This window comes from Lepisma saccharinum, chromosome 22, assembly GCF_977018435.1.
Source record: "Lepisma saccharinum chromosome 22, izLepSacc3.1, whole genome shotgun sequence".
In the NCBI taxonomy this organism is placed as follows: domain Eukaryota; kingdom Metazoa; phylum Arthropoda; class Insecta; order Zygentoma; family Lepismatidae; genus Lepisma; species Lepisma saccharinum.
In genome coordinates, this window is record NC_139250.1 from 7,827,967 (window position 1) to 7,847,730 (window position 19,764).

General features: G+C 36.4%; 1 protein-coding gene across 1 annotated transcript in view; it reads left to right on the plus strand.

Moving 5' to 3' along the window:
- The window catches only part of LOC146004661 (knirps-related protein-like), a 35,723-nt gene that overhangs the window by 11,205 nt on the left and 4,754 nt on the right, over window positions 1–19,764 (plus strand). Inside the window, exons 2-3 of the mRNA XM_083143574.1 lie at window positions 7,396–7,525; window positions 12,160–12,237. Of these exons, the coding sequence (XP_082999700.1) occupies window positions 7,514–7,525; window positions 12,160–12,237 (90 nt within the window). The 5' untranslated portion in view covers window positions 7,396–7,513. The remainder of the gene's footprint in view (window positions 1–7,395; window positions 7,526–12,159; window positions 12,238–19,764) is intronic.

Genomic DNA, 19,764 nt, shown 5'->3' on the forward strand with positions numbered 1-19,764 from the left:
AATTAAACAAGAAAGTACAATAAAACGCAATAGGAATAGAATCATATACAATGGAACAATATTAGCAGTGACAGTATGAGAAGCAGAAAAATGTATATTTACATACATTTTTTATTTACTTTAATCAAACTGTTCAAATACTTTGCAGGACTGTTTACTAGAAAAGCCTTTCTATAAAAAAACATATATCTATATGTATGGTGCCAAAAACCATACTAGCAATTTTAAGAGTGGTTGTTAAAAATATTTAAAAAATCCGATTTAAATAAAAAAAATCATGAAAAATGATTTTTTTAAATAAAAATCATTACTTTTATCCACCCTGGTCACAATAGAGAATTGGATCTAACGAACATATGATGAAATATGTTTCTCGTCTGTCATCTTGAAATCCGTTTCACTCGAACACGTTACAAGACTACTCCCCTACTACTGTAATTACATTACTACTGTAATGTCCAATCTTGTTATGTTGTAACTTCAATTTATTTCCTTCTCTTTTTTTTTGTTTGTTATTATTTGTTGTACATGAAACAGATTTTGCCGTCAGTTTTAAGTCCAATTTATGAACAAATAGGCTAATCGGAACTGGACCTACAATTTAAAGTTAGATCCGAACCACTATGTATTCCACAGTGTATCCAACCCGGAACTCTTGATAATGTTACGGCGTTGCCATTACCATGAAATTCATGTAATTCCAGGAATAAGCAAAGCAAATAATAATTTGAATTTGAATTCATTACTCCATATAAACCATATACATTGTTATTTGAAGGGTTCAGTACAGTTAATATATATAAAAAATATAATTACAAAATTTCTATAATTTACAATCTAGATATTCACTAACACTATAATATTCCTTATTAACGAATAGCTTTTTTAATTTGTTTCCAGCATCGAACAGGCTTCAACATAACGAAAGCTTTGCAAAAGTCACAAATATGAAACAAAACGGCCGATGATAGCAAGCTGACTTTTGGGGGAGGGAAGAAGAAACCGTAGAAAGAAGAAAAAATAAAAGATACAAACAAACACGATCTGCTTCGCGTCAAGTGTAATTATTTGAACACGAAAACCTCCGAAGCATTTTCCACGATGCCTTCGATTTTTCCTCGCCTCACGGTTTGTCCGTCACGCTGAGAAGACACTCGGCTCCAAAATATTCATCCGAAACATAATCTACGATCACGCCCGATACAAAAAGCTTCCATAATTGGCTTTCAATGTCGAGGAACGCCAAGACCAGACGAAGGAAATGATATTGTGGAAAGAGGAAGGGGGTGGGAAGGCGCTCGAGTTTCTCGTGGCGACGCTGCAAAAAAACGGGATTCCATTATTTTATGGATTCCTCTCCGATTCTGGATTTCCTGGAAGAAATTGGTGTGCTAGACTTCTTCCGCAAGTATGCCGATATGCTCTTGGAATTTAGCTAGGGATTTCACGACTATGTGCCGATACTGACCGCAATTGGTCTATTGGTACCGTGTATCGGAATCAATGAAATTAGACTTTTAAACCCACAGGTGTATCTTAGTGGGGGCAAGGGGGCACTTGTCCCCCCAATTTTCAGGTTTGTTAAAATTTACAAATTAAGGATACTTTTGTTAATATCCTAAGATCTAAGGAGCTAAGTAATAAATAATAATATTTGTGATTTCGCAAGTGTAACAGTTATTTAGCAAATAATCCTGGACACTATTGCTATGGTCTTTGAAAATTTAATACAAGAGTGCATATGCAGTGCTGTATTGATCTGCTTAGTGGCGTACCCTGGATTTTATTTTGCGAGGGGCTAACGTGTTAATCAGCCTACAACAAAGATTCATAATTTCAAAGCACAAATGAATTTGTCCAAAAACTCTCTCTTTCACACACACACACGCACACTCACACATTGCATTAATTATATATTAATCTAATTACATGATTAGGGTGGCCACTCTAGGACCTTGATAAAATTCTTCCCGGTTTTCAAGTTTAACTTTCCAAATATTCAAGGGTACTAGCAAATGTTTTCTCCATTTCAAGCTCTCGTCACCCACACACACAAATATATTAACAATTTAAAGAGTCTGTGAAAAATTTAATGTATTAAAAATTTCTAATTCATTCAATTAAACGGTGTATATATATTTATATATTTCACAAACTCAGACTCGAAAGATATCTACAAACATAAGTCACAAATCTTATGGAATGTACCAATATAAAAAAAATTGTAAATTGTATAAGAATTTCAAACTAAAATTTACCAAATCAACTTCAAGATAGCAGATTGTTCTGCAAAAGACACTAATAAAGTAAACGGATTGAGAGAATCCTGATTAATTTTCCACGCAGCTTTCTTCTCCTTCCTCGATAAAAATAAAAGCTAAACTGTGAGAAACTTGCCTCAGGGCATTTATAAATACAGTAAACCCTCGTTAACACGAATCCCAAGGGACCGAAAATTCAAGAGTTCGTGTTAAAAAAATTCGTACTAACCGGGAACTCAAATTTTATTGTTGCAATACAGTTCTTTCTACACGTTAACCATTTACAATACATATTATGTATGTAGTCATAGAAAACACTAGTACAGTACTACAGTAACTAACTTTTAAAAAAGTACTCACAGGTCATTTTCTGGTGAAAAAATTGCTTTATATTGCGCATTCGCAAGATATGATAAGACCACTTCATAAGAGCAATAATGCCTTGATCCAAAGGCACTTGATGTTACTCCTACTGGCTATGTTTTAAAGAATAGAAAAACATATTTGAGCACATTGTTGATCTGAATCTGTTGGTTACAATACTGTATAAGTTGATTGTTGATAAGATGATAGAGATTGTTGAGCGATTTCTTACATGACCAACATTTTGTTCATGTTAACCGAGTGTTCGTCTTAAGCGAGTTTGTGTTAACGAGGGTTAACTGTATGTATAAATTCAATTTGATTTGGATTAATAAGAGTTGCAATTTTTCATGTCAACGGAGACAGATGCACGCAGTAGTATTCACGCATAATTCCCGGAGCTAATAATTCAAGTATAATTCCCGGAATTTCGGGTAAGTAGCCACCCTGATAATATATAATTGCATTGAATCAAAGCAATTCATTGACTTTATTTATTTTACTTTGTTACCGAATGACAAAGTTATAATGAAATTGTTTCATCTCCATTACAGAACAACTACCTAATCTCATTATTAAATTCCAGTGTTCTATCTGGTAGGTAGTACATTCGCACTCTCAAATCAACGTCAGTGTTGCGTGTAGTTGTTCTATCTGAAATTCAGTAATTAATTACATCATGAATACATAACTAAACAACTATTTCTTTTAGAGAGGCTTCAATAGGCTATATCAGTCTTTGCAATGATACATACTTTCAGTACACCAAGACCCAATCTCGTATCATGTCTAACTTTAAAGATCTCTCCTGAGAAAATGAAAAATTGGACATAGAACATTTACATTCTCAGTAAACGAAATGTCAAATTAGGTTTAAATTTGTTTGTTATCCACTGGGGATCTAATGAACCACTTGCTGTCCAAAGTTCATCACGTTGCAGGAAATGTTGAGTGTTCCGTCGCTCGAGAAAATAAAAGAAATACATCAAATGACTTTCCTATCAAAATTTGTCAACGGGAAAATAGATTCTCCAGCTCTACTCTCACAACTAAACTTTATGTTCCAAACGCTAAGCCAGAACCCAGAAATAACCTCTTTAAAATATCGCATGGAAAAACCAACATGGCAGATATGAAACCCCTGAGGAAGATGTGCAAGTTCTTCAACTCAGGCTATAGTAAAAATCCTAGCATCAATCTATTAATATTTAAAACTCATTGTATTCTCTGAACACTGTATATAACCAGGACACAATGAAGATTGTTATGTTAGGTGATAATCCTACCCTATAATCTATATTTTTATCTTATTTGTCACAAAATACTATTTCAATTTCTCTGTGTCTTATATGTGCAATTTACTATTCAACATCTCTATTACATTACTACTATTTAGATGTATATAAGCTGATTTCCTCTGAATTATTTAGATTAAAATATAATTTTAAGCGCTATATTTTCAAGCAATGTATGAAATCAGTCACGTTTATAAGTACGCTGTAGTTTGAAATGTCATATTCTTCACATGGTTTTGTACTGTGTGTTCAAAATAAATAAATAGATATAATTGATGCCAGGGCCTGGTGGTTGAGACACACTGGTATTGTCAACCTCTGGCAGGAGCTCAAAGTTTAGTTCCGTCATTGGCGAGACATCGGTCGCGAAATGACGAGCTTGTTGGTCGCTGGTGCAGAATGAGGCGTAAGAAAAAGTGACAAGCCCGTCAACCGTGCTGGAGGAAAGAATGATCCAGCAAGAAGTCGCTGGAATATTATCATAAGCGACCGTTACTCCAGGCGGCAACATCTGTGCGTGCGGTTGCAGGCTCCATCTGCGGTCGAGCCAAAGAAATAGAAAAGCGATTGTTTTACAAGACTTGCCATCTAAAAATGGATGTTTCCTTCTTCCTGTATGATGTTCTGACGCTTCAGTAGCGAGCGTCTTTTTCTTCTCTGCTCCGGCGCAGGTTTAGGGAGCTTAGCGAGAAGTGTCGCTTGGGAACGAGCCAATTAGCAGCAACGTTTCAAATTGGAGTGGCATGACAGACCGCACAAGCCTGCGTTCCATTGGTGAAATCCTCAAGGACAAGTATAACCTGTCGCTTCGGTGTGAATACTTCATCACATCGAAACGACACGGTTTTAGGAAGCTTTGAGCGAGGGAGATTTCACGCAAGCAACAAGCGAAACGCGACACGTGTCGCTTGAGGATTTCACGAATCTAACACAGACTTCTTCGGCTTGTCATGAAATATTCTTCACACCGAAGCGACACCAGAGGGACGACACATGACGCTTGGAAGCGTACTCTCAGTGATAAATGCAATCTTTCAAACGGAAGAGACAGGACACACTGGACGTGTTGCTTGGATGTCGCTCATGCTCGGCCGTTTTCTCATTGGCTTGCATAATGTCGCCTCAGCCTGTTTCTCGCACATGAACGGCGAATATTTGCTTATGGACTGAAGGAGTCTATATCGCTTGTCGCTTCGGTCTGAAATCTCTCTCACACCGGAATGACAAGCGACACCGTCACCTCCAGTCTGTAGCAAGCAAAAGAAAAATTCACTGCAGCATTAATGTGTAATTTGTCGTGTCGGTACGAAAAGTTGCATTATCTTCTGAAGGTTCGTTTCCATGCAACACATGTTACTTGTCGCTTTGGAGTGAAACCACCCTCACTTTCCCAGTGGCATAGCCATGAGGTGAACATGAGAATCATTTCGCCCATTTGAAACAGACCCACCCCATGAAACAATAGGACTGTTGAAAAAATCGACACACCAAAACTTTTATCGATGGCCGGTTTTGGCAATACCAAAATATCGATACACAGAAAAACAGATATTTAGTTTTTTTCAGCATCCCAATATTTTTCTGTATCCTCGGTATTTCGGTAGTCCTGATATTTCGGTACCAGTCCAAGCGATTAACTCCGATGCTCTTGAATTTAAGGAAGTTGACAGTACACCGTAGGTGTGGGGCAAAATAAAGGCAAGGATTGACCTGGTTCAGACTGGGGGATGGACACAAGCTAAACTAAAACGGGAGGACGGGAGCGTAGAATACCCGCTGTGCGACAAAGACGAGGCGAAATTTCACATTCTCCTCCAGTGCAAAGAAACAGGGGAGGCAAGACAAAAATATATCAAGGAAATAAACGAAGCTAACATTGAGAATATAATGACAACCGTTGTTAGGAGGGAGAGACCGAGAGGGAAGGAGGCGCAAATAAGGAATCTCGGAACTTTCCTACACTATGCCTGGGCAAAGATAGCGAAGAAGCTCAGTGGGGATAGCGAAAATGTGTGAAAGGGGGGCTACTAAATAAATAAATAAATCTGGAAAAAAAAAATTGGGAATCACTTAAGCCCCTATCACACGGAACTGGATTTCTAGTAGGAATGCCCTAGTTGGCGCTGAACTAACTTTCTAGGTAGCAATCATGGCCGCCTGGCTGACCGCTTGACTGGTTTGGAGGAATAGAACATGTTCTAATTGCTACTTGCTTTCCTCGACTGGAGTCTGTGGAACAGCCAATCAGAGCAAAGTTACGCCATGTGAAGATAATCTGTGAGTGTGCAAAGGAGCGTTTTTGTCTGTGGTTTCCGAGTGTTACTCCAGCAATGTATAACGCATACAGCATGAAAGGCGCGTTGAGTTACACCATCTATGCTGAGTGCACGGTGTTTACATTTGAAAACACTCAAATATTATTACATACGTGTACAGTAAACATTGTAAAGTATGTATTTAAGCAGCGCCATTGTTTTGTACCTAATAACGTTTTATACGAAACGTTATTCCTCTCGGTTGAATAGTTATCGGCTTTTAAAAATGTGAAGTGATACATTGTTTACATCTCACGCGGCCGCCATTACAACTTCCCTCGTATGGGAACAAAAGTCTATCGACAAGTACGCTGATAAGTATCGTGTGAGGCGAAAACTAGCAAATGGGTAGCCAGTCCAGCGCCAACTAGGGCATACCTAATTGAAATCCAGTTCCGTGTGATGCGGGCTTTAGGCAAGAGTTTAGTGATATACTGTAGTGAAACAGTACAAGTGTAGTGAAAGTAATGGAAGTGAAAGACGGTGGTTATGAACTCCCAAGCAGTGTGATTGTGGAAGTGGACTGGGAGGAGGAATGGTGTAGGAAAACTGCACTATTTTTTTTTTCATCCTTGCGTAACATACCTCTCATTCTTGAGTTGCACTTCTCTTTGTAGAAGGTAGGAAATAGGAAAGAATGGGCATACTTCAGCAGAATGCATTTCTAGCTACAAGAGAGGAAAAATGGAGGGGGAAGACGAAAATAGGCGGAGTCTGTTTTTGAGAAGATGCAAGTTCAATCTTGGACGGACAGTCGGTTTTTCAGCTTGGAAAGGGAACGTTTACTTGGGGAAATTGCAAGGAGATGGAGAGAAGAGTACCGAGTGAGAAGGACTTTAGGGTGAAAGTTAACTTTGGAACCATTTAACCGAAAATGTGTGAGTTTGCCATTCATTTAAGAGTTGTATACATTAACATTTATTTAGGTACCTCCGCAGAGATGAAGATTCAGCATAAGCGAGCAGCAATGAGCTAACATCACCCCCTATTAAGATCCCTACACCGGTGGTGTTGTACGCTTGTATGGTATGACCAGCTGTAAAAGCTCACACTTGAAAATAAATTCTATTCTACAAATCAGGGACTCATTTTGGTTAGGTGGGGACTCCAATTAACATATTCGTAGAGGTAGCAATGTTCAACTATCATTCTCTATTCTAGAAACCCTGATGGAGGATGGATACAGACAGCTAGAAGGAAATACTAACAACAATCTACGCATCTTGATCTCCTCCTAAACTACACCGAGCGTCCACTGATACGTCAAATAAATTCTTCAATGTATACATCTGTACGTACCTTAGCATATACATATACTTTATAATAATCTTTAGTAACCATTTAGTGATGTTGTTACTAGGTCCCAGTTTAAGAGAGTCTAACCTACATCCTAGTGTTGGTATGTGGGGATTATATGACCCCATAAGCGCTTTGATGAGCGCCAAGGAGCATAGGCTTAATAACCGGGTGATACAGAAGGGCCAGTCCCTCAGTGACTTACAACTAGGGATGGACGATATCGTAAATTTGATATCGCGATATATAGTAAAATAATATCGTCACAGATTATACGATACGATTTTTTTTTCCGTATCGTGATATCGGCGGTATCGTATCCACGATATATATCGCAAAATATTAGAATTAGAAATTATTTATTCATGGGCGAAGTTTAGCCTGCGGCTGCTCTACCACTTAACCCGCAAAATCTAGTACAATAAAACAAACAAAATACAATTACTACTATAACATAAGAATTCTATTACATTTTCACTTCTAAATATTTCAGTAAAAATAAAGAAAGAAACAATTTTACTCATTCACACACATCAAAATGTTCATCTTGGGTTCAAATCGGCTCAGTTTTTGTTTTGATTTCAACGTAAGCATGCTGAATCTAGTCATGTCTACTGAGGCTCTGTCCTTGCTCATGTATCGTGACGATATATCGCCGACACAAAATATCGTGTAGTTAATATCGCCTGACGATCATGGGCGTCCGGAAGGGGGGGCAAGGGGGGCCGTGGCCCCCCCCCCTGGAAAACGAAAGTGAACCAAAAATTACATATTTCACACACATAATTTAATTTCAGCCACAATAATGTGTGTTAATTATTGTACGAACATGATAAATTCAAATTTAAGCAATGTTTTTTGAGGGATGAACACTATTATTGGGGAAAATATGCCATGTTGGCCCCCCCTGGAAAAAATACCTTCCTTGCCCCTCCCTGGAAAAAATCCTGCGGGCGTCCATGCTGACGATATTTTTTCAATATCGCGATATATCCAGACGATATATCGCGCAACACTATTTGTAGCTTCAATTTGACTATAATTAATAAATAATAACAGAAATGGCACAGGGTGTAGAAATGCAAGGTACAAAATGTAAGAAAAAATCGAAGAAACGAACAAAAGTACAAGGGGTCAAAGTAGACTTTTCTTATCGCAAGAAAGGTAATGCATGAAATTACCAAATACCGAAAGCAGGCATTACGTTTGCACAGACAAAGGTGGGTCAGCCGCTGCAACTACCAATTGTCGCTCGTTGTCTTGTTTTCTTCGGACTACGTCTGTCTCACCGCTTCGGCCCGTCACAGAGACGGACATTCGTGGGACACGCTCGCGACAGCTAGACGACAGTGAAAGTGCACTCGGAGGGGCGGAAAGAGGGAGGGGAGGTTACGTAATGTTTAAAATAGACCCGGGTTTCCGTTTGGTTCCACATCAACCGGAGGCCATTTTTCCGCAGTTAATCTTCAAGCAGAAGAAGAAAAAAGAGGACAATTGCCTTGGATTGTTACCGCTGGGCTCCTGTGTGGAACTTGGGACCGAACAATAGCTGGGTGCACTTGGAGGGTGGGCAGAAAGAAATGCAAGAAGATTAGTTCAATTGATTTGATGATTGATTTGCTTTTATTTTACTTCGCTTCTTGTACCACTTTTGGCTAATTTGCGAAGATGGGGATGAGTGATGATATGATGAAATTGATGAATTGACACTCACACAAACATCCATGCCCAGGCCAGGATTCGAACCCGGGACCCCTGAACTTCGATTGACGGGTTACTTCAAAGGATGTTTGTTGGCTCTAGCCCATGTTCAAAAACTTGATTGAACCAAATTCCCAGCCGAAAATATCAATATTTCAATTTTACAAATTGAAGGGTGTTAAGTCACCCTTCAATTTGATAGAAGGTTTAAAATGTCATCGCAATTGTCTACCCGCCTTTTCACTTCTAACTGTGTTCATCGCAATTGTCCGCCTACCGTGGGGATCCATGAGTATTACCATGCAAATTGTCCATCACCATGTTCGTTCACTTTATTTGACCCAATAACAGCTTCAAGAATTAAAAGAAAACTCAAAACAAGCCGTTGACAACTCCTGCACCAGCCTACATAAAAATCCATTGCTTAAAACACATAGGATGTAAGAGAAAAATTAATGAAAATAGTCATGGACAATTTGCACGGCAATACTCATGGATACCCACGGTAGCCGGACAATTGCGATGAACACAGTAAGAAGTGAAAAGGCGGGTGGACAATTGCGATGACATTTTAAATCTTCTATCAAATTGAAGGGTGACTTAACACCTCGTACAATACCTCTTACAAGAGAATTATATGAAATATTGATATTTTCGGCTGGGAATTTGGTTCAATCAAGTTTTTGTACATGGGCTAGAGCCAACAGACATCCTTTAAAGTAACCCTTTTCCTCATATGTGCGAATACAGTTCCCAACTCTCCCGTCACGCTTCTTCCTTTTCTTACCTTCTAGATTAAGTTCCATCCGCATGTACTTATTGTTGGTGTCTTCTGCTTGGCTCTTGAGGCAGGCCAGAGCAACATGAATTTTTTAATGCGGTCTTCCAAGCCACCTATTTATTTTGTTGTTCCAACCTTCTACAGCATGGCGCCTTGGTTAGGTTAGGATAAGTTATGTTAGGTCCTGATAGTCGCAATTGTTCTACCATTAATTTGTAAGATAACCGTGATTTGTCCGTGATTTTGGCCTCATCGCAATTGTCCGCCACCACAATTGTCCGCCACGGCAATTGTCCTAGATTCGGACCCCACTATACCATGATAAAATTCATAATTCCCGGTTTTCAAGGCGAACTTTCCATAAATTCAAAGACACAAGCAGACGTTTTCTCTATTTCAACCTTACGTATTACCGCCTCTCATCACCCCCGTACATACATACACAAATATATTAGCAATATATATATATATATATATATACCATTTAATTTAATTAGAATTTTTGGATACATTGGAATCACACAGACCCTTTATATTGCTAATATATTTGTGTATGTATGTATGTATGTATATATATATATATATTTAAAATATTTAATTTAAGGCGTGGAGTTTACATTTGCTATTTGAAGGGCTCGGATGTAAAACATGGTAAGTGACATTTTGGTCATTTCTGAGTTCATTAAGCAAAAAGGTTATTAGAAGGTATTCTGTAGATAAATTGTTTTTGTGTTGTTTACCAATTTCAGAAGGCTTCACTCAGTCCAATGCAAATTGTATGACATAGCAATTTCACTCGGAAATTGAAGGATGGCACGTTTTACTTCGTAACTCAAAAATAACCTAAATGTCACTTACAATGTTTTACACCCGAACCCTTCATTTCACATACTAACACTCGAAAAATTACAAAGACTTCACAAATATTACGTTATATATTAATCTACGAAAAATTGTTAATTGGATAAGAATTTCAAACTCAAATCTACCTCATGATATCTTATCATGGAATAATCTTCCGTCTGTCAGATACTGTTCTCAAAAGGACTCTAACAAAGTAAAAGGAATTAAGAGAGAATTCTGTTTTATTTTCCAGGCAGCTTTCTTTTATTTCCCTCGATAAAAATAATACAAACTGTGAAAAACATCTCAGGGCATTTAAAAATATGTATAAATTCAATGGGGTTTGGAATAACGAAAGTTGCAACTTTCCACGTCTACTGAGAGAAATTCGCGCAGAATTCAGGCATAATACCCAAAACCAATAATTCAAGAATAATTCTCGGAATTCAAGGAATTTCCGGTGAATAGCCACCCTGCAAATTTCCCTCTCCTTTTGAAAAACCGCTATGATTTTCGAAAATTTATAAAATATCATTAGAGCATTCATGTGAATCTTCGTATCTTCGAACAAGTCCGTCGACCCCCTCTGAAAATGTGTTACTTTTATTATTAATTCATATTCTACTATTTAACACAAATAATATTTATTTCTCTCCATATTTTTCAAAATTCCAAAAATTAAAATTTTAGGTGAGAGGTCACACAATATAAACTTTACGAGAAAAATATCCCAAGTCTTCCCATTATATAAATAATAATAATAAATTTAGAATAATATTGGTTTATTTTTATTAGTTTGTAATATTATTATTGCATTATAGCAATTATAACCGTGGTAATAATTATCATTGTTTTTATAATTTGTACTATTAGAAGTTTTATCGCTGCGATTGACCGAAAGTGTCTGAAAAGTGACGGAAAATAAAACAAATCCAAATACCTTTTTGCATAAGTGGGACTGCTGTAATTTTACAAATTGTTTACTTATAAATTACATTTTTTCATGGTAACATTTAGTGAATAGTACATAATGCACTTTTCTTTTCAAATAATATTGAAATATTTAGAACAAGTGTTTATTGGAGATTTTTGTTGGGGTGAAAGTTTGAAATAATTTACGTTCCGAAGTACAAAGTGTTAAATTGCACAATTCAGGTTGAGTTTTTAAAGGCCGCTCTTGTTAATCATTGAACTTAATTTACCAGTAGCATTGGTCTCAATAATCCTGACCACTTACACAGATTATAAATGTCGTGGGAGTACAATGGACAGTCTGATTTGACATCCGTATGTTTACTTTTCAGATGAACCAACAGTGCAAGGTGTGTGGAGAACCAGCTGCCGGCTTCCACTTCGGTGCGTTCACATGTGAGGGATGTAAGGTGCGTAAATACCTTTGCGTAGCAATCAATTAAGAAACACAATACCATTCCCTGTATTTGGAGAGATACTTTTTAAAAGTAACAGAGTTGTTAAAAAAACCTCAGTAACTTTAACATTTATACATAGACTTAATCTAGATATACTACAGATCTTAGAAACCGTTTCATGCATGTTGTTCTTTATTTTTGATGATGTTCGTGTAAAATTTACACTAATTTTCATTAAATATAACGAACTTAAAAATTTAAGTAAGAATTGAAAATATGGAAGTAAATCATATATTTGAAAAAATTACGTCATCCAAAACAAATGGGATCCATGAGTATTGCCGTGCAAATTGTCCATCACCATGTTCGTGCACTTTATTTGTCTCAATAAGAGCTTCAAGAATTAAAAAAAACTCAAAACAAGCTGTTGACAACTTCTGCACCAGCATACATAAAAATCCATCGCTTAACAACACACATAGGATGTAAAAAAAATTTAATGAAAATAGTCATGGACAATTTGCATGGTAATACTCATGGATCCCACTGTACATGTCAAGATCGACAAATGTAGCTTTTTAGGAAAATTGAAATTTCGTTACTATATTCTTACTCGAAACAAATGTATATATGGTGATTGTAATTTTGTTGATATATTTTTGAGTACTGAAACGCCAAGAATAAATTAATTCTTTGATTTCGTTAATCACTACCTCTAGAACATTGTAAAATACGCGGAACAATGTTACACAACTATTAAATCTTGCTGCCAGAATTTTTTACAGATATTTCTTATCCTAAAATGTCACCCAGATCACAAATAGAAAAGACTTTACAATGTAACATTCCATTAACGATCACAGATATGTGATTGGTAGTTTTGCGCATGATCATGAGTTGTTTCAAATTTAAGTTTGGACAACGGGATAATATCAAACACTAACTAATGTGTTAGTTATTTGATCAATTTATAAATATATAAACCATATACATAAATTTAATACAATTCAAACATTTTTCAATAGTAGGAAAGTAAAGTTGCATTCAACATTTTTTGAGCGAATGATGACCTACCGTCCTAGAATGAAATGAAAAATAAAACAGTTGAGCATCAATAATTAAGAGGCGAGCAACACAAAAAGTGACCAAATTATTTCTCGCCCTTCTTAACCCTTCGAGTAACAAGGTAAACATGTTACGTAAAGTACCAAGACTGGGTCATTTTGACCCAGGCACTATTTTTTAAAAGATACATTTAGTTGAATGCAGTGAGTTATAATTGGGATGTATATAACAGGACAATGTGCCTTATCGTATCATGTATTACAATACATGTTATATACATATAATACAATAATATGTATTGTCTATATGAATGTAAATAAGCACATACACATTTAGTGTGGACACAAGAGATGCAATTTTTAATGTACTCTATTAATAGCAGTTTTCTTTCAAACAATACTTGAAATATATTAATTCAAAGTTAAAAATATAAACATACAAATATGATGTATCTTTTAGAAGAAACTGACATCACATATTCCTTTCTGATTACACTTGACAGTTATTGCAGAGCGGTTCGCTGATATAGTGTGCTTTGCATACAAACTTATTTATTGGTATTTTATATACCAACTTTAGTGAAATGATGTGCAAAAGTAAAAACGCATGTTGAATGAGGAATACCTATAATAATATGCCACTACGGCTCTTTAAAATAGTGAAATTCATAAAAAAATGTCATCTGGGTCAAATTGACCCAGTCTTGGTACTCGAAGGGTTAAATGATTGGAACAGTGAAAAGAAAAATAATCGTGTAATGTGTAGATTGGAATGCATAAGTATTCCTAGGCATATTGTCTATCACAATGTTCATTCGCTTCGCTTTAAGCAATGCTAGCTTCAAGAATTAAAACAAACCACCAACGTATAATATAGGATGAAAAAATGAATGATAATATTGGATAATTTGAATGGTAACATCTATACTTCCCACTGTACTGTTGATACCACCAGTGATATTGCTTTGGCCTATCACTCTTTAAGGTCATATTCGTAATGTCATGATATATGAAGCTTAACCTAGTTTAATATTAATTGCGGATGGTGTCATTGAGTTGAAAGAAAGTACCATCCTGCTTTAGTAGATCGTCAATGACACGTTAATATATATATCAGTATGTCAAAGTAACTGGGCTGTGTGGAGTACATCATTAAGCGCAAGATCATCCGGTATAATTTACGCTTGATTACTCTAGATCTCAGTGTACAGGTCATGATACTTTCATTTGTTTTTTGTTGCACTGTTGGAAATAAAAAAGATGCGATAAGATGGTTGAAGTCATGATGGAATACATACAAGGCACGCTCTTTGGTTCAGTGATTACAAATAGCGGTTAATCTTTCTGTGACGAAATTATAATATTCATATGTACATTTGTAATAAGCAAATGTTTTGTTTGACGGAATTCTTTTTCAACTGTAAGTGAAGAGTTTGGTTTGTACTTAACCATGTGAGGTTTATTATTAGCGAAAATTAATTATAATGATAGTAAAAAAGAAGAGAAGACTTTGCTCACAGTTCACACATGCAACACGTATTATGAGATATGGACAAGCGTATCTGAAATAAATTTGCTGTTAAATTTAATAACAGTTACCTTTTTAAGTATCGGTAGTAACTGTACCAAAATTAGCTACATTTCAAAAAGAGTAACTGTAGCTGAGTTACTGAGCATGGTAAGTGTAAATGAGTTACGCTTAAAATTAACTTTCTTGACGTCGCGGGGGGAGTAGAACAGCGTCTTCTCTATTTCTAAATTAGCATCGTATATTTTGTCGTTGAGGGAGAGCAAATATTTATGATACTCGGTAAAAGTAGAACATTTGTAATAATTAGCATTCCAGTACAAGGACCGAAGGATAGAAATGTGTTAGCTCAAAAATAATAATACAAAATGCAAGAATTCAGCCAAGCTTGATTTTGCCATGAGAGAATTTTTACATATATTTTTTTGGGGAGGTAACATATCAAAAACATCCTGAATGGTAAAGTAAAGTGTTTAGATAGTCAAATGATATATCATAATATCATCTAACAGTAATATCTTGATCACACGTAGTACTAATGCAATTTTGCAGACAAAGGAAGCTCTGATGCCTGGACTCACAGGCTAGTATAATCCTCTATGCGGATTGTGTTGTGTCGTCTGCATACGTTTTTGATTGTCGCTTTCATCTTATTACCATTCATCTCCATCGTCGCGATTAGCCAAAAGGGGAAGAAATGCGACATTAAGTAAATGAAATCATTGATTTGGTTCACTTTACTTTGCTTTTCTGCCAGGCTAATCGCGATTATGAGGATGAGTGATGATATGATGAAGGATACACAAATTGAATCTCGGGATTTTAACCCGAGACCCATGGCGTCGTACCGCGCTGTGATAACCACTCCGCCACTGAGATCGGCGTAAACTAAATCAACCAATAAAGATATAACGAAAGCATTCTAAACAATACAATGGTGCTATTATATGTATTCAAGGAAGTATTTAGGGTGGGGTCCGGACCCCCCCCCCCCCACTCCGCGAAAGATTTTCCAATTACAAAATCAAATAATCCAAATATTCTTGTTTAGTATTTCTTTGCATTATCGAGGGTAATTTATTTCCGCCAAACTTACTGGAAGGCAAAGATTAGATTGGGATAATACGGCTTTGAAGGAGGAAGAAGAAGATTTATGCACACTACTATTTATGATAATATGCATAAAATATTAATCTGGTACTTTACTTTTCGTCAACTGGATCTAGCAACCTTCTTTGTATTCAATGCTCTATCTATTTGACACTAATTTCCTTACCAGAGCAGTTGATTTTACAGAAACCTCTGTGATCTGAACTACACGTACCAATAATAATAAGTACGTGCTGTCATATATCTTCTCTAATACCGTCTTTTTATCTATTTATATAATAATAATAACAATACAAAATTAATTTAATATAATTATTATCATTTAAAGATTTATGTGATTATTGTTGTTATTGTTATTATTTCTGAGATACTTTTTCGTACCCCCGGAATATATTTCTAGATACGCCCCTGTATGTATTCTATGTAGACATACGGGATATGAATCTAAGTATATAACAAATTCGACAATATAATTCGATAGGGAAGGTTTCTGGAATAAACAACTGAATTGCTTTCGAGAGGTTTTAATTGTTAATTTCTGAGCAAGTCACCGAGAATGTTACGCTATGAGGTTTAGAGACCTTAAGATGGCATTAGCAATTGCCCAAGACCCCCCTTCGTAATTAAGAATTCCCGCAGAGATCTACCTCGCTGATTAGAACGTACACTGATGCTGGACCAAGATCACTGAGATCTGTGCGAGAGCGGAAACGAGCTCTTACGCTGTGCTGGACACGAGAGAATGGTTAAGAAAGGGAAAAGAAGCGGTATGTGTGTGTGCATAAGGCCGTACACACAGCGAGAGATCCCGAACAATGGAACCGAAAAATTATGCAAGCAAACGCGAAAATGTTATGTAACCCCCTCCCTTACCGCACGCCAGTCTCTGGACCAGAATGCCTCGCTTGATGTGCACTGACCGACATAAAAAAGAGCGACTCTCCCTTGTGAATTGTTCCAGTTTTTCCATTCTTTTTCGGTTCAGCAATGGTGGTCATTGAAGTTGCTTATAGATTACCGACAAAGCAGAGACTCTTAAACCCGATGGAGCCACAAAAAAATTGTATCTTCCCGGACAAGGTCGGAGTGATTAAGAGGGACCATAGGGCAATGCAATAAATCAGATACCAAACAGACCCGATTTGTTCAATAGCGACTTCTTAGTGTAATCTCTTAATGAATGGCTCCTGCACGGTAAAGAAATCAGCTTGCCAATATCTTCTAGTGATGCTCGTATCTCTTCCGAATTAGGGTCATATCGAAAAAACACAAAGGTCAAAATGTTACTGGAACGAAGAACCGAACCGACACAAGCTCTATCATGGAATCCCGACCAAAGTTACATGCCAACAAATGCCATTGTAGGATGGAGCATGATGCACTTGAAATCGGAACGAATTGTTGAAAAATGGAAACGTTCACAAATTCTGTAAACTTGAACTCTCTCTCAGAAACTTAGTTTTGCAACCTAGATTCAAGGTTGTTCAAAGAAGACATTGGCTAGTTTTTCTATTTTTTGTCAAAAATTGTAAAATTGCTTTTCTGTGCGCGATTAAGAAATGAGTTTGCTCCAGGCATAACTACTTCTAAAATTTATTTTCTTTAAAAGAATGCATGAACTTTGCAACACAAGTGTTAATAACTATTACAGTTAGTAAAAATACATTACATATGTGAACAATTGTTATACCTAATCTTGTCAGTACTCCATCTAACTCCAAACGCTCTTCCATGATGGTCCTTACAGATTGGCACAAAATGACAATTGTACGTATGTAGCCACTGACGAATAGTTGTACCGAGAGGAAGCTTATAAGAGTGTATGTCATTAAATATTGTCATTAATATTGACAATAAACAAATATCTGAGCCTCATAAACAATAAACAAAATTCTCAGCAGCTTAACCGAGAAGCAAAGGTGAAATTTCCGCAGATAGGTCCGTTCGAGTTATTCATCATGATTATATGATACCAAGTGAAACTCTTACTTTCATGAAGAATAATGAAGTTTTATGCGATTAACTAACTTATAGTACGGTAACTCCAACGGACCCACCTGTAGGAATTCCACTTTGATTTCTTGATTATACTGCTGAGAACTTTATTTATTGTTTATGTTAATAAGAACTTTGTTAATTGCTAATATTACTGAAAACTATTTAATGAGGCTAACTGTGAGTAGCCTCATTACAGCGATTACTACAATTAATTGTCAATGGTTATGACTTATTCAAGATATATGTTTTTTATTATACAGAAGCTGATGCAGTACCTTATTACCTTAGTACCAAGGTTAAAAGAAGGACTTTGTTTATTGTTTATGCTTGCTAGAACGTTTTTCATTTATGCTTGTGAAAACTTTGATTATTATTTAATTGCTGAGAACTGTATTGTTTATAATGAGAACTTTGTTTAATGAAAATAACTGTAACAAGTCAGATTACAACAATTATTACAATTAATAGACAAGTGCTGTAGCTTATTTTACATTTCGGTTACTTATTTTTATTGCAATTGTCAATTCTAGGGTGTTCAGGAAAAGGCACATAAGTCACAAACTGCGTTTTTCTGTTACTTTCAATTACGTCACACTGAATCAATTATAGAATCTATTAGAAGCTTAATTTTATATTGGGCATGTGTAAAGACTCTAAACAATAATAATCCAACATTTATATCGTGTCTCTAAGGTTTGTTATTAATAGAATAAGCATAAACAACTATCTGCTGTAAAATTGCATGTTTTTTTTTTACTTTTTCCTGAACAGTCAAGAATTTTTAAATGCACAGCAACGTCATTAGTTATAATATCTGTAAATACATTACATGACTAACATTATCTAATATTTTGCATTACATAGTTATTGTACAAGTATAATAATTCTAGATACTTTGTAGCATTCAGAATAACAATTAGCTCCAAGATGGCGTAGGGGTAGCGTCGTTGTATGTAATCAACCAGGTTTGGATCCCGGGTGGAGGAATATTACCCAGTGTTCGGATCGCATTTTTAATTGCAGGTCAAGTTCCGATTAGGAAGAGGATTTCTATGGAAATCTCTGAAGATGAGAGTTACATTAGCTCTTGAAAGCTCGGAAGCTATCCGGAAATCACCTGGTTGATATCCTGAGAAAACCTCATCATCAAAAGCTTCAAGAATGATTTCAAGTCCCGATTAGTCTATTAAGAATAAAGTGGTACTCCTTTCTATCGATTTCGGAATTACTATTGGAAAATATGATGCGCTGCCCGGAAATACAATTTAATTTATTTATTTATTTACTAATTTATTGTATTTTACCTCGCTTTTCTGCCACTTTTGGCTAATTGCGAGGATTGGGATGAGTGATGATATGATGAAATTGATGAATGGACACTCACAAACACCCATGCCAAGGCTGGAATTCGAACCCGGGACTCCTAGTATACAATTGAAATGCAATTTTAAACTTTTTATACTCGAAATGAGGACTAGGCTTAGCCTTACAAGGAAGCAGTGACGTCATCAACAAGCAATTCGCGCTGCAATTTCGGAAAATTGAGAAATTAATTTCGCCAGTAGAACTTAGCGGGTTTTAAATAAACGGGCGAGGAAGAACGGTTAGAGATAAAAGCGACATCGAACGTTTTGCCCACCAATTACATTTTCGCGCTTGACTGGCGGTGCGCGAAGGGAAGAAAAGATACGCCCCCTCCTCAAGTTGGGGGGGAGGGGAGAGAGAAAAGTGAAATGATTTCGCGCGTTACGCTACCCTGCGTATACACATAATACTTGTTTCCGTAAACACGGGAAGTGCATGTGTGTATCGAAAAAGGATCTTCGACCTGACCCAGTG